Source organism: Olea europaea, chromosome 20 (genome assembly GCF_002742605.1).
Source record: "Olea europaea var. sylvestris chromosome 20, O_europaea_v1, whole genome shotgun sequence".
In the NCBI taxonomy this organism is placed as follows: Eukaryota; Viridiplantae; Streptophyta; class Magnoliopsida; order Lamiales; family Oleaceae; genus Olea; species Olea europaea.
Genome location: NC_036256.1, coordinates 2,407,898 through 2,421,645, shown reverse-complemented (window position 1 = coordinate 2,421,645; position 13,748 = coordinate 2,407,898). Strand labels below are relative to the sequence as shown.

The 13,748-nt window shown below is 34.3% G+C and overlaps 2 protein-coding genes and 1 non-coding gene across 4 annotated transcripts in view; all 3 read right to left on the bottom strand.

Annotated features, from left to right (window-relative positions):
- Positions 1-630: 630 nt before the first annotated feature.
- LOC111369394 (syntaxin-71-like) lies at positions 631-5,672 on the bottom strand. 2 transcript variants are annotated; one of them, XM_022990893.1, is made up of 9 exons: positions 5,417-5,672; positions 5,190-5,315; positions 3,275-3,434; positions 3,098-3,183; positions 2,930-2,998; positions 2,814-2,858; positions 2,301-2,363; positions 2,122-2,209; positions 631-969 (listed from the first exon to the last, which is right to left on the bottom strand). In XM_022990893.1, the coding sequence occupies exons 1-9, from the start codon at positions 5,570-5,572 to the stop codon at positions 962-964; spliced, it is 801 nt and encodes a 266-aa protein (XP_022846661.1). In that variant the 5' UTR covers positions 5,573-5,672; the 3' UTR covers positions 631-961. The 2 variants fall into 2 exon arrangements, with proteins under 2 accessions (XP_022846661.1, XP_022846662.1); XM_022990894.1 differs by having other exon boundaries at positions 2,122-2,198; positions 5,417-5,671.
- Positions 5,673-9,009: 3,337 nt separating this feature from the next.
- Positions 9,010-9,081, bottom strand: TRNAP-AGG. The gene has a single exon. It is a non-coding gene; the product is annotated as a tRNA-Pro (tRNA).
- A 1,467-nt stretch (positions 9,082-10,548) lies between these two features.
- Positions 10,549-13,748, bottom strand: part of LOC111369393 (cell number regulator 8) — a 6,749-nt gene continuing 3,549 nt past the window's right edge. Inside the window, exons 2-3 of the mRNA XM_022990892.1 lie at positions 12,907-13,109; positions 10,549-11,086 (exon numbers count right to left, since the gene is read on the bottom strand). Of these exons, the coding sequence (XP_022846660.1) occupies positions 10,847-11,086; positions 12,907-13,109 (443 nt within the window). The 3' untranslated portion in view covers positions 10,549-10,846. The remainder of the gene's footprint in view (positions 11,087-12,906; positions 13,110-13,748) is intronic.

The following is a 13,748-nucleotide window of genomic DNA, read 5'->3' as shown; positions in this document are numbered from 1 at the left end:
ACATGGACCTGTCCATTTACAGAACATGGTATCCAATGTTGATCACAAGATTCAATCAAAATAGGAAGAATAATGCCACTCGATCAGCATGGATGACACCTCCCAATTACCGCACCCTCACATGGGATGCGTGAGTCCCGTGCGAATGAAATAATCTTGACCCCCATGTGTATGTGCACGATCATCTCCGCGGTCATCCACACGGATCGTGTAGCACAGTTGAATTAGGAATAATCTTCTTGGACAAGCCCCCATCCAAACAGAGGCCGATGTGGCGGTTTGGACAGGCCTGTCCATATAGCAAAGCCCATCAAAATATTTTTCATTGATCATTTTATTAAAAGAATTTTTTTTTTTTCTTTCTTCCTTTTTTTCGGAATAAGGCAGAGGGATAGGAATTGGATGGCTAAAATGGTTAAATGTGACAAAGTCATTCTCTATTTTCATATGTACCCGTAAGGGCGAAAAGACCATGGACAAAAGACGACGATGGCTGAAGGAAATATAGAGAACCTCAGCTACAACTCCCACCTGACCAATAAATACGACACCTACCAAATAAGAGATTTATTTCATGGATTGATACTGCATAAAATCAGTATATTTAAATATTTAAGAGGTTGTAAATAGTATCCCAGTAGATAAAAATTTGAAATTAAAATCTCACTAAAAATGTTACACATTTGAATACAAGTATCGATATAGAGCGAAAGGAGAATCAAGAAATGTCACTGTAATACACAACGAATTATCTAGTATTTCCAAAGCAGAAGGCATGTTTTACACACGAAAACTCATGAACATTATAATCTAATAAAAATATACAACCAAGCACACAGCAACATCTCAAAATGCAGAAGAAATTGAAATCATTGTACGGTACCATTTGGAAGCTCTTGAAACCAATACAAAAAAGTCAAACGGTACCATCTGTAAGCACTTGAAACCACTTTTTACTTCTTCAATACACTGCAAAAGACATAAATGAGCATTAAAACTGATATAGGCAGGTTATATGTGCAAAAAACAGTAACAGTTAGGTGTATTGTTCTGTTTTTGGTACTTCTGTATATATAACTAGCGAAAATAGAAAGAGTAATGTTATTTAACCACACTGGTGTTTAACCCAAGTTTAGCTGGCAACATAGATAGCATTAAATGACTGATTCATTTAAATGCAATGACACGTGATTCATTTAATTACACCTATTAAGTATGGCCACCTAGTGCTCTAGCACCATTGGAGTTAGATAGCATTGTTCGAATAGAAATTTTACAATTAAGGCATTACCCATTTATATTTTTGGTTTTTAAAACGATTTTCAAAATCTCTAAAACGAGATAATTGTGTTACGAGTTTTTTAAATCAGTAGCCAGCAAACTAACTGCCTCTTTTTTCCCTTCTCATCTCCTCATTCTGTCTTCTTTTTCTTTTTGTTATGCATCTTCTCTTCCTTGAAAGTTCTTTTAAACCTTTGAGCATATTCTTAACATTTATATTTGATACATTAGATAATTCATCATCTAAAAGGTATCTATGACAACCAAACATAATTTTAATTTAAAAAAGGAGCTTTGAAATAGAAAATTTAGTAAAAGAAATTTAGGGCCCTTTTGGCATGGCTTGTGAAAAGCCAAAAGGAGCTTTTGAGACCTAAAAGCTGCTTTTGGACAGTTTGTCTAATTTTATGAAAGTGCTTATTTTAGTTAAAAGAACTTTTAGAGGAAGCCGGTCCAATGTGCCTTCCTCTAAAAGCACTTTTGGAATATAGGAAGCTCTTTTAAAAATTTATTTCCAAACAAAAATTATGATTGCTTCATCCAAAAGCTCTTCTAAAGCAAAAGTAAAAGTTATGCCAAACAGACCCTTAATAATTGAAAATTAAACCGGAGGCAACCAATATGGTTTGAGAATTCAACCATAAAAATTAGTCAAGCAGAGAATAGAGTACAAATTGTTATCTTGTCAGTTAACATAATTGTTCTTTTATGTAGTCGTAGACAGTAAACATGCTCGGGCAAATTGAGTTATAAAGTTACCACTATGACAAAGAGAATGGACAGAGTTTTTGATGTACGATAAAAGCTATCACCTAAATTAGAATCGAACTGAGAACTTACTTGTATAAATAGGCTGCAATACCAAGAATAATACAGAGCAAAATGATGTCGATACAAAAATTTCGACTAGATCGCAGCTGGTACAAAACCGAAACTCCATCAAACACATTGACTACCGAGTGCAGCATGTAGCTAGGTTTAATCCATAAATAAAAATAAAGAGTTGAAGCCCAAGTTACCTGGTTAACAGTGTCCTTAAGTCTAACATTGGTATTTTTAAGGTCAGATGTTGCCTGGTCCACCTGTAAGATGTGAAGAGAAGAGACATTGTTGGGCCGTTGGCTAAGAAATTTTTATATAGAATTAATACTGTGTAGCTATACACAGTTGCAAAATCACATTATGCTCCACTATGCACAATGCATGACTTTGTTGGTCATCTTGAACAACACATAACCATTTTCTATGTAATAAAATTTCTATTACGTGATGGACAATTGACATAGTTGTTGGATTTTTGTTCATGAAACTTGATTCTTCTTCCTCATGATGAGTAATTTGATGAAGATCCAGTTACTAGAAAGAATGCATCATCTTAATTAATAAAAATGTAAATGAACTTAATGGTTATAAATCTGTTATAGTCTAGCAGGACATAACGGTACCACTTACAAAATCAGACTTCCACTATTAACGTATTGATAACTGCCCTCTTAGTATTAAATAATAACAAGATTGACGAAATTCCTAACCTTGGTGTCAATCTCATCCATCAGAGGAACTTGCCTGTCCAATTCCTGCATGCAGCGCACTGTATTTTGTTACTATCCATAATAGTGGAGTAAACAGAAAATCAGGAATACATCACCTCATTCATGTCATGGGCCATGTTTTTTAAAGTATCCAAACCTTCTCCTATGACATCCAAACCTTGGTCCTGCATCAAGATGAAAGTAATTGTAAACTAATAAATTGAAAATTGGTTAAATCTTTGCCAAAACAAGTCTATAATAAGATATTCTTGAAAAGCCCAAACCTGTCGCATTTTCCGCATTTCATACTCTTGTCTGAACTGACTTGAGTCTTCAGTTTGCTGAAAATATTCACTGTCGAACCGTCCATCTAGAATTCATTTATACAGCACAAGTTAATAAATAATAGACTGAAGGCTACTAGTAAACGATTTGAATACGTAGAAGATCAAACATATAACCTGAATCGAATTTAATTTCTTTACGAGGAGCTGAAGTTCCCCAACCTCCTGGTTGCTTGGGTGCAGCTGCACCACCATCTGGTATCGCTTGAATCCTATCAGGCAATGCAAGTGCCAAATCGTTACGGGCAGCAATTTCTTCTGTTGAAAGCCCCTTAACCTGCACTTAAGAGACTAATTATTACACAAGCAAACTCTAAAAGGTCAGGCTCCTGCTTGGTTTCCTAGGGTGAAATTACTGTGTGAGACAGTAGAAATAGCAAACATGGAAAGAGAAGCCAGCATCTGTCACGTAACAGTGAAATTGGGAGGACTTCAGTCACAAATCAGAGAATGATAAGTACAAGCATTGCAGATATGGCTAAAACTATCATTACTGAAGCAATGCTCTTAGTCCATCTACTCATTCAAATTGAAGGTGCAGGCTGGCATAAAAAAGTCAATAAAATTAGCTTCCAACTACTGAAGCCAAAAGCATCATTGCTAAATCAAACACTGTCCATCATACCAAAAGGCAAACTAACTTAAAATCAGTACAGCACACTTGGTTCTGATTAACGTTCCATTTCCAAGATTTCTATCCAAAGACATTCACCCATCACACTATCTAAGGGTAAGTGATCAACGAATACTAAAATTATGCGTTACAGCACATATTAGTGTACAATTTTATATATGCTTACATACACATTTATCCTGTATACTACTGAATTTACATGTTCAAACACAGTAGATGACATTATAAAGGTTTTATGCCCAGAGGAAGCCAAGCATATTAAAATGTAAATGTCAAATAATATCAATTCCTTCAATGTTGCAACTTAGACACAAATATGGAGGACCAGGGCTACAAAGCTTTTATGGATGTGGATTTTTATGTCCCAAGTGTCATCAATGTTGAAACTTGTAGATCAAAAGGTGTTAGAAACAGAAGCAATCAAGTTCAGAAGCTTTGGGATTTAGAGGTTAAAAGTAATTTTATAATAAATTCCAAGGCTCATATAATACACAACAGAGTCAAAGCTGCATTGGAATTTAAATAAAAAGAGACGAAATATCCATGGACTACTGCATCTTAGTTCCCAAAGTTCCTGTGTAACCGGGTACAGCTCTATCAAGCTGAATTAAGGACTCCTTAATCCCCAGACTACATTTATCCAGCCCCTCACACCTGCCGCTCAGTGTACTAAGAATTTAGAAATGTATAAAGACTTATAATCTGCAAACAAAGATGGAATCCATCTTTCAAATGTTTCCTTCATGCACTATGATTTGTGATTGCAGCAGGAACCACCACTCCTTAGATTGCTCCCATATCAATAGTGAAGCAAACAGCTGTTAGTTTTATCAAGAATACCCCTCTACTGGAAGTTTGAACGAAATACAAAAATTATTCTTTCCATATTATTACTCCATGCTTTTGGGCTGGGGGTCTTCAAAGAAGGCAACATGGAGAGGATCAGTTAAAGAACTATGAAAATACAAATGAGATTTTGCACAGGCACGGGTTTACTATCAGCTAACCACAACCTTTTAATTCTCAAATACATCAAAGCATGCATGTACTTCTAGATTAAATAAAAGACAATTAAGCATCCGACAAACTTGCCTTCCGCTAAAAGTGTCTTTGTGCTCAACTCAGATTGTTGCAATTCCAAATTAAAACACATTTCTAATATAATAAATACATAGACAAAAGCGAACTCATGCCCAGAAAATAATAATAATAATAATAATAATAAAAATCCAGTAAATGCTATTATAAACATGACTACGACAAGATGGTAATAAATAAAATTAAATAAAAAAGAAGACAAATGCAGTAATTGAATTCAATATAGCACACCAATTTGAATAAAAAAATTTGGAAAAATTAATCTACTAAGAGAATAAAAGAAATCACGCAGAATCTTACCTTCTTGACAGCTAATCTCTGCAGTTTGGGGACCTCCTCCAACAACCGGGCCTTCGTTCTCCGAATCTCCGCATTGATCGCCACAGCTGACGCCCTACTCTTCTCCTGCGCAGCAGTCTCCGCTTTCTGCCAAATTCAAAGTAATAAACATAAACAATCAAAATTCCAGCAGTACTTTTCTAATAAATTCAACAGAAATTGAAAATTTAGGGATTCTATTTTGATACCTGAAGAGCAGCCTCGATGTCGGAGTCTACGGCGGCGTAAAGGCGAGCGAATGCGTCATCGCCGGCAACGTTGGAATCCTTCTGCTTTTCAATGTCGTATTTGTCATACTTCTTGCAGATCGCATCCACCCGAGTCAAAATGTCGATCACACTCATTTTTTCCTCACCTTTTTTCCTCTCTTTGGGGATTATGTTATTGACAACTCAGCTCTTCAAGGAGTATTAGAGAGGGCTTAGGCCGGACTACAGCTGGATTTTAGTAATTCATTACGTCAGAACCTTCAAATAGAAAATGAAAAAAGAAAAGGAAAAAACTTTCTTACAATTTTTTTTTTCTTTATGAAATTTTTTGTTTTATAATTTTTTAAAATTATTTTTACTTTTTTCAAAATTTTAGCCGAATATGGGACTAAAAGTAATTTGGTGGATATGTTACTACCACGATTTTTGTCTATTACATCAAAGAGTAATTATACTATCGTCATAAAATTTACTTGTCATTAGTTGTGAATGGGGTACGATTCGAATGGTATATGCCATATTTTTCATTCAAATCATTTAATGCGATTTGAAATTTTTTTCAAACTAAAAGCATTTTAATTTTCGAACAAAATCAAACCATAATTTTCAATTTGGTTCGATATTAATCCGCAGTTTAGCTATCGATATTATAGTAATATATTTAAACTGATAATATTAAATGTTAAATTATATTCATATTTTCCATGAAATCTCATAAATAAATTATTTTCAAATTTGGTTACCAAAAGATGTTAATAGAACGAATACATCTACCTTTCTTTCTATTTACCTTTCATATTGTCATACAGTTGTTGATAATGGCAGAATCACATTCTACTATTATAGTTTGATTAAAACTCATTTCATCTTGTCAATGAAATGAAAATTAAGGACCAAACATGATATGTTTAAATGTAAAAATATTGATAGAGTTTGAGCTTTTTGAGAAATGATAAATTTCATTTCCTAACAACTTTAAGAAAGAAACAGGTAATAGTACTAATTAGGAAACTTTAGTATTTTCATACAATCAATACGTTTTGTCTTTCGTTTTTTTTAGACCACGAACTAGTTCATTAATCATATAGGCACACAAACATTCATTTTTCTATCTAAATCACAACTGACAAGTGTATAATAAATTCAAAAGCAACAAATGAAAGAAAGAACAATAAAAAAAAATGGTTTGAATGAGAATATAAGACTTATTGAGAGAGAAAAGAGAAAGAGACGATTTAATTAAAAATTAACAGAATAATGGACAAAAGGCAATTGACGATTTGCGCTTAGGAATCGCATTTCGTTTAGCAGTGATAGTTAAGTGTCAAAAATTTGGAAAATGAGAGTTTAGTTTAGAGCTTTTGAAACTTTGGATGTGATTTGCTACGATAGTTATGTTAATAAAAACATTTTTTTAATTAAAAAATATATGTTTCCATTTCGTACAGTTTTTAAAAATCGAAATCTAAATCAAATTATTTTGAAACAGTTTGATTCTATTTGAGGGGACAAAAATCTCGGGTCCACGTAAACTCAAACCAATAGTTTCGGTTTGATTTGCGATTTCGCGATTTTTTTTATTTTTTATTTTTTGCGGTCCCACTTGTTACACCATTTGTAACCACGCCACAATGAAAGCATCTTTTTAACAATACATCACAGTAAATTTACAATTACAATACTAATCCAATAACATCTGAAAAAAAAAAAAAAAAAAAATTATATTGTGTACAGGGGCATTCCCATATCATCCTTCATTCTCCTTCTCCTCCTCCTTCTCCTTCCCCTACCCATTCAACCAGACCAACTTTCCCCACCGGTGGGCGACTGGGCGGTGGCTCAATAATCTGCTTAGTAAACAAGCCAATATTTTTTATGAGACAGATCTAAAGATGTTGGCAAGAATGACGTTGATGGTGACGAAATTTCTAGGATAACAACATTCTTGGATTCCAATGGTTTCTCATGGCGAGTTCTCTCTTTCAATGGATTGATTCCTCAAAACGTGGTACTGAGTTCGAGTATTGTGATTCTTCAATCAAAATTTTTCATTTTATTAAATAATATTCTTAGCCCAAAAATTAAGAGTAGCAATTGTTATATTTATTAACATTTAGTCCATGTTTTAGCCCCCATTTTATAATATTCATTTTTCTTTGAAAATTCATTTTTCAACCTCAAATTACTGGACTCGCAATTTTTATAATAAACACACATTTCTTCAATTTTAATTAAAATCTATTAAAATTTTGATTTTTATCTAAGCAAAACAGAGGCTTGCTTGCTTGTATATGCAATCAACATTTGAAATTTAGATTCATGCTACATAAATTATTCAAGCATGTTGAACTTCGATAAATCTTTCTAAAGGTTGATTATTGTTTCTTATTTTAAAGATGGTGAAGTTGATATTAACATAGAATAGGCTCATGATTATGGTAGTTAATTTGATTTTTAGTCCTCCAAAAAAGGGGGAAAAAAAAAGGAATTGGGTATGTAGTTTCTTTTTAAAAGAGTTCTAATACATGTACAGAACATTTTTTTACAAATACTTTACAGAATACGCATAGCATAAGGTGGGTGGATTATTTTACTCACATGGGACCCACTCCCCACGTGAGCATCTTGGAAAACTTCTACATAGAATTTCCCTTTTTAAAATGTGCAGTGGTTGATTTGTATGAAGGATCTATATTCTATACCATTTGACAAATGTTAAGAAACTGGCAGGTTCTGCTTGCTATGGATGCTACAAAAGTTCGAACATTATGATTATGTCTGATCAGGGACGGACCCGACTCATGCCTAGTGCAGGCAGAATCAGGGGCGGACCCAACTCATGCCCTGCACTGGACTTTGGGTCAACCCCATTGGATATATATTTTGGAGCACTAGAAATGTCTGTGGCCTCTAATTCATTTGTTCAAGGTGAAGCATACCAGAAATATCAGATGGAGAAGATGGGTCAAATTATAAGTTATTTCATTTTGAATATAATGTTTGTGCTATAATGTTGTTATTTTTTCACTTTTATTAATATCGTCTGCACTGAAAAAAAAATTCTTGATCCGCTCCTATGTCTAATGAATGAAATCGAAATCGAACACTATGAATTTGGTTAAATCTTGTTTTGAATTGGGATTAAATAAACAAGTATTTATTCATATTATTCTTATACGTTTAATTACGGTACTAAAATCTGAAATGGGATTTCAAAAATTACTAAAATCGACTTAAGAATTTGGTGGGTGTGATTTGCATTTTAACCAAACCAACTCGCATCTAATCTTCTCTACAATCATTCAATATTTTGATAACTATTTATGAGTCTTGTCTTGATAATCTCAATTTCTAATCAAGCTTTTGTTATTTTGCAATAATTATTTACGTTTTAATTTTAATTAGCTTCTCTATCAGTATTGAACTAATAGGATTAAAATCGATTTTTGTTTAATAAATAGGATTCTAGTCAGTGGAGTTTTTGACCCAATCTGGTATTGGGCTACAACAAAGCAGAGACCAGTGTAGGCCTATAATTAATTTGGTCAGTGCAAAAATAAAAGGTTACCAGTGGGGCATTCCGAGAATTGAACTCGGGACCTCTCGCACCCTAAGCGAGAATCATACCACTAGACCAAATGCCCTTTGTTGAGGTCTTATGTATGCAATTAAACTATGTTTCATGATACAAGTTTCATTTTCATTATCGCTTGACATTTCTCTCATTTAAATATATAATTCCGATTTGATCAGTGTTCAATGTAATGTTCAAATGAGAAATCACAAAAACTTGCAAAATCGATTTGCTTTAAATATTTTCTCTTGAATATTATTAACACTTTTGGAAGATCGATGAAATTTTTTCCGATCAACTGAAATTCGTCCATTTTCGACTAGAAGCCAGGTAAATCTTCAATGGACCTGTTTTCTGTTGAAAATTTCCGATGGTTAATGAGGTACATTCGCAAATTTTTGGCGACAAATTACAACAAGCGGGCATAAAATACATAAATAATATTTCGTTTCATTTCATTTCAAATTAGACGTCTCTTGATTAACAAATTTATTATATCACAATATTTTGAATAAACTCCTTTAAGCCACATAATATTGTACACAAATCATGCATGCAATATGCCTCTTTCGCATGTTAGGTCAAATGTATTCTATCGTACTCAACATTAATATAAAAAAAGAAAAAGTTATAATCTTGTACATAACACATATTTAATTAGAGATGGACATGCTCTAGCCGTCTTTAAGTTTTGTGTTCAAAACTATTAAAATCCCTTCTCAATACATTCTAAGAAGGTGGACTAAATACGTACGAGAGTATCGATTACGAAGTCCATGTACAAGAGTCGTGCTACCGATAAAAATCCTAGAACAAGTATAGGAAGACGTTATAAAGTATTCACTAGACGGAATCATGTGGATTGTTTTCGTAGAAGGAAAACTCTTGTGGTACATAAGGGTTGGTACACAATGGTGTCCACACCCTCACATGAGGGGGGCCCGCCTGAATATTATATTCAGGCGGGCCCCCCTCATGTGAGGGTGTGGACACCATTGTGTACAAACCCTTATGTACCCATAGACCAACCCTTCGTAGAATGGAATTCATATTAGATATTCTATTTTGCATCCTAGTATCTCTTGGATTTGGATAAAGATAGAATTTAAATAGGATTCTAAAAGTTGAGTTCAATTCAAATTAGGCTTATTTGCATTGTAATGAGTACTCTCAAATCTATAAAATAAATTGATATTCTCTTCTTGAAATCCCTTCTTCTTCTTAAATTGTTCGTTGTCAAATTATTACGTTTCTTTCGGCGTCAAATCCGATGGATCAACAGAAGAACATGGCCCGGGATGTTGAAGCAGCCTCCGGGTTCAGCACAGGATTGATCGTCTTACTTAGTGTTGGTGGGCTGTTGCCGCTATTCCTCATTGGAAGCTATGCACTCTCCATTTATGCACACAAAACCATTCCTCTAGAGAGAAAGAAGCTGGTCTCTAAGAAGAAATCGAGGAAAGATAGGCTGAAGCAAGGTTTCACAGCACCAGGAATTAACATTTTCCTGCTTCAGTTACGACTAATTTAAAGTCTATATAAAAAGGGTTTATGCATTGTAATAGATACGACTGTAAAATCATCAAATACACAACCAACGCTTTTGTCCAGGCAAAAGTCGCAACAAATTTTCGTTTTTCCTATAGGTAATCGTCGATGCTACTTATACATGTTATAAACAAACACAATATAATGATATCACCATTCTCACTGCGTTTTTTTGACAAAGTGAAGAGTTTCAAACACGATTTTTACGTACTTCAGTTGAATAGAGGTTCTGCTTATAAGTACCACGATTATAGAAATATCCAAGTCGGGTGTGCTGAGACAGATACTTAGGCCCCACGACCCATGGTCTGTGCGCCAGGTGGAATCATGACCAAGACTGGTTGGGCATTGAACCCGGGATGAGGAAGCCTACGGCGAACCTCACGACCTTCCTGGCAAAGGGCACATGCATGGCAGAAGACGTGAGTTGCAAAATCACAGGCTGATTCACATTGTTCACGTTGAATCTCATCATCCACAAGGCTTCCACAGCATCCACAGGATCTGGCAAGCGCCTCGCAGCTGCCCTGTTAATGACAACAGATCAGATTTTAAATGCCATAAGAATACTGCAATAAAATCTAAAACCGGCAAGAATCATTACAACTCAAAATCATGTGGGTTCGGGAGATGATTTGAATCAAAGTTTAAACATAGTGACATAGTCCCAACAGAAAGGTAAAACGTGTCAAGAGAGTTTTACAAACCATTCCCCTGTTCCTGGGGCCCTTTCCTCCTTTCTCTATGTTTATGAAAGAGATGGGAAAAGGCATGATACAGGAAGCCTTACCTCTCTTGAGAAGGCAATCGCAAATTTTGAGTTTCTATTTTGTCAATACAAGGAAAATTAGGGCTGTGCGCTCCAACTCGGCCTTTGAAACTGAGGTTCTAGGTCGCTTACCGATTTAAATCTATGAATTTGGTTTCCCACATCACTAAAACTGCGAGTCAAAATTTCTTCAAGATGACTATAATGCCCTTGCTTTAAATTAATATTAAAAGAATAAAAAAGAAAAGAAAAAGAAAAGAAAATCTTAAACAGGAAAATAAATGGAAAAGAAAAAATCACTCAACTTCCCCATCACATCAACCTCACCCCACTTCGATTACCGCCATCACCTCCCATTCTTAGTCGCTATCTAATGCAATCACCAACAAAAAATACACCAATTACAACAGCCTGCCAAAAACACTCCAAAATCAGAATCACCAAGTCTATATTCCAAGACTCCAACTTTGGTCTTTTTTATAACTTTTTACAAGTATTGACACAAATTTGTGTTAGAAAGCACGAAAAATAGGAATCTAGATCATTTCCTGTATCGTTCTTATTAAGTTTATGTATTTACAAGCATTAAATAGGAAGCTTTTTTTTATTTTTTATTTTTTTGGATTTGTTATTGAAGTACAGTGAGTAAATTTTGTTGTGCTGAGTGAAATTATTAAAATGTGGAGACATCAAAAAAGTTCCAAACAAAAATAGGGTGCAGGGTTCAGACTTGGATGAATCCATGAACAGTCAGCATAGAAATGTGAAGCACAGAATACAGGGATTTAGAATGAGGAAGTGGTAGTGGGTGGAGGTGGATGGGGTAGAAAGTGATTTTTTATTTTTTTTTCCTTTTATTTTTTTGGGTTAGGCAATTTGTTTTCTTTTAATAGTCAATTAATAGTAAGGACATAAAGGCCATTCTAAAGAATTTTTGACTTTTTAATGTCCACATTGACTGTTTCCGTTACATGGTGAGCCAAATTCACATATTTAAATATGAGATGACCCAAAACCTCAATTTTAAAGGATGGGGAGCTGAAACTACGCAAGGTGAAAGGTTAGTGAGTGTAACCCTAATTTTCCCACATAAAAAATATGGAGAAGATATGAATTGCATGCAATATTGAAATGCCATCAATGTGGAATACTGGAATATTTATAAAATCATGGTTTGAACTGACATATTGTGATATAAACTTAATTTAGTCTGTATAAATTATTTTAAAAAATGTAGAAGAATAGAGTGCAACATTCTTAGATCTCAAATATAATGGAAATGATATCTGTAAACAACTACCAACTAAAAAACAAATAATTAATTTGACAAATACATTTGTCATTTGATATCACACCAATACATTTTCTCATTGTCCGATTCATTTGCACTTTATAATAAAAGCCAAAGGAAATCATTCCTTTTATGCAAATGCACAAAGCTGGAAATTTTCAAGTTTCAGCATTAATTTGGAAGCAAAGCTAAGAAAACTTTATGGCATAATGATGATAATCAGGGGGAAAAAAAAACTACTAGCTTCCTCATATGGAGCATCAACCAAATTTATGAAGACAACAAACCTCTAGGTTAAACTTCCGTCGAATAGCTGTGCGGGCGGGATATGAAAACCAAGGCGCGAGGCAATTCCAGCCAAATAACGAATTCCCAATAAAGTAAAGACCAGTGTAAGGCAAGCAGTGATTGGTAAAAGCACCAGGAGCTGATCCGAGCCTCTCAACGTTGCTCCCATAGAGCACACATGGAGCCACGCTTCCTAGCAAACCTGCTCAGTATCAAAACTGTAAGGTGGTAGAGAAAAAATAGACCATAGAAGCATATCAAGAGCAGCAATAAAAGAAACGGACCAATTTACAGTCAAAAATTTAAACACCCAAAGGAACTCCTCTTGTAAGAACATGGATGCATGAGAATTGAACTGTTCAAACTAAATCCATAAAATGAAGGTAATACGCTGCAACCACAGGATACTTCATGAAATTTAGTTTATGTTGGCTACGAGGATGTATTATTAAGGAATAAAATAAGCTAAAGGATTAATAGCAGAAGACCCCCCTAAAAATGTTTTCATATGCAATATACCCCCTACCTATTGGAAATCGTAGAAGACACCCCCCCTTCCCCCCGGTTTAAAACCTTCTGTGTGAAAATCCCCCTGCCGTAAAGATCCATTAGATTTACCATTAAAAACAGTGAAAAAAAAAATGCCAAAATTAAAAGGAAATAATTGCAATTTCAATACCCAAACTTTTTTATTTTTTACAAATTAAATCCAAATTTCTTATATGTGCCACCACCAATCCTAAATCTTTAAAACTTTTTTTTCCACCCCACTTCATCTTCTTCCCAAAAAAATTTCGAAGGATTTCTTTTTCAAGCTATAATTTAGAAAATAAGTTCAGCA